At 68.9% G+C, this 354-nt stretch overlaps 1 protein-coding gene across 1 annotated transcript in view; it reads left to right on the top strand.

Annotated features, from left to right (window-relative positions):
• Positions 1-5: 5 nt before the first annotated feature.
• Positions 6-354, top strand: part of CCBE1 (collagen and calcium binding EGF domains 1) — a gene marked incomplete at its 5' end in the record, with an annotated part of 176,335 nt that continues 175,986 nt past the window's right edge. Inside the window, one exon of the mRNA XM_005881811.2 lies at positions 6-73. Within this exon, the coding sequence (XP_005881873.1) occupies positions 6-73 (68 nt within the window). The remainder of the gene's footprint in view (positions 74-354) is intronic.

Here is a 354-nt window from a genome sequence, read left to right on the forward strand (position 1 = left end):
TGGCTCCGCTGCTGCTGCTCCTGGCGCTGGGACACACGTGGAGCTACCGCGAGGAGCCTGAGAACAGCGACAGGTAAGCGCTGCCGGCCCCTGAATGGTGCACGCCAGGCGCTCGGGGTGCAGGGACCCGCACCCTCGCCACCCATCAGTCACGGGCTGGGCGCTCAACTGTCCTGGGCGACACTCAACTCTGCCCGGGGGTGACAGTCTCCGCGCCATCAGCCTGGGCTTCCCCCATCTGTGATACCTCTGCCCCCCACTCCTGCCGCTCTCCTGCGATCCGCTTCTTCAGCTCCAGTGCCCCTGGGACTGGGTTCGCTCGGTGCCACCCTCTCCGGAGGCCGCTGGGCGTCC

Source organism: Myotis brandtii, unplaced genomic scaffold (assembly GCF_000412655.1).
Source record: "Myotis brandtii unplaced genomic scaffold, ASM41265v1 scaffold69, whole genome shotgun sequence".
Classification (NCBI taxonomy): Eukaryota; Metazoa; Chordata; class Mammalia; order Chiroptera; family Vespertilionidae; genus Myotis; species Myotis brandtii.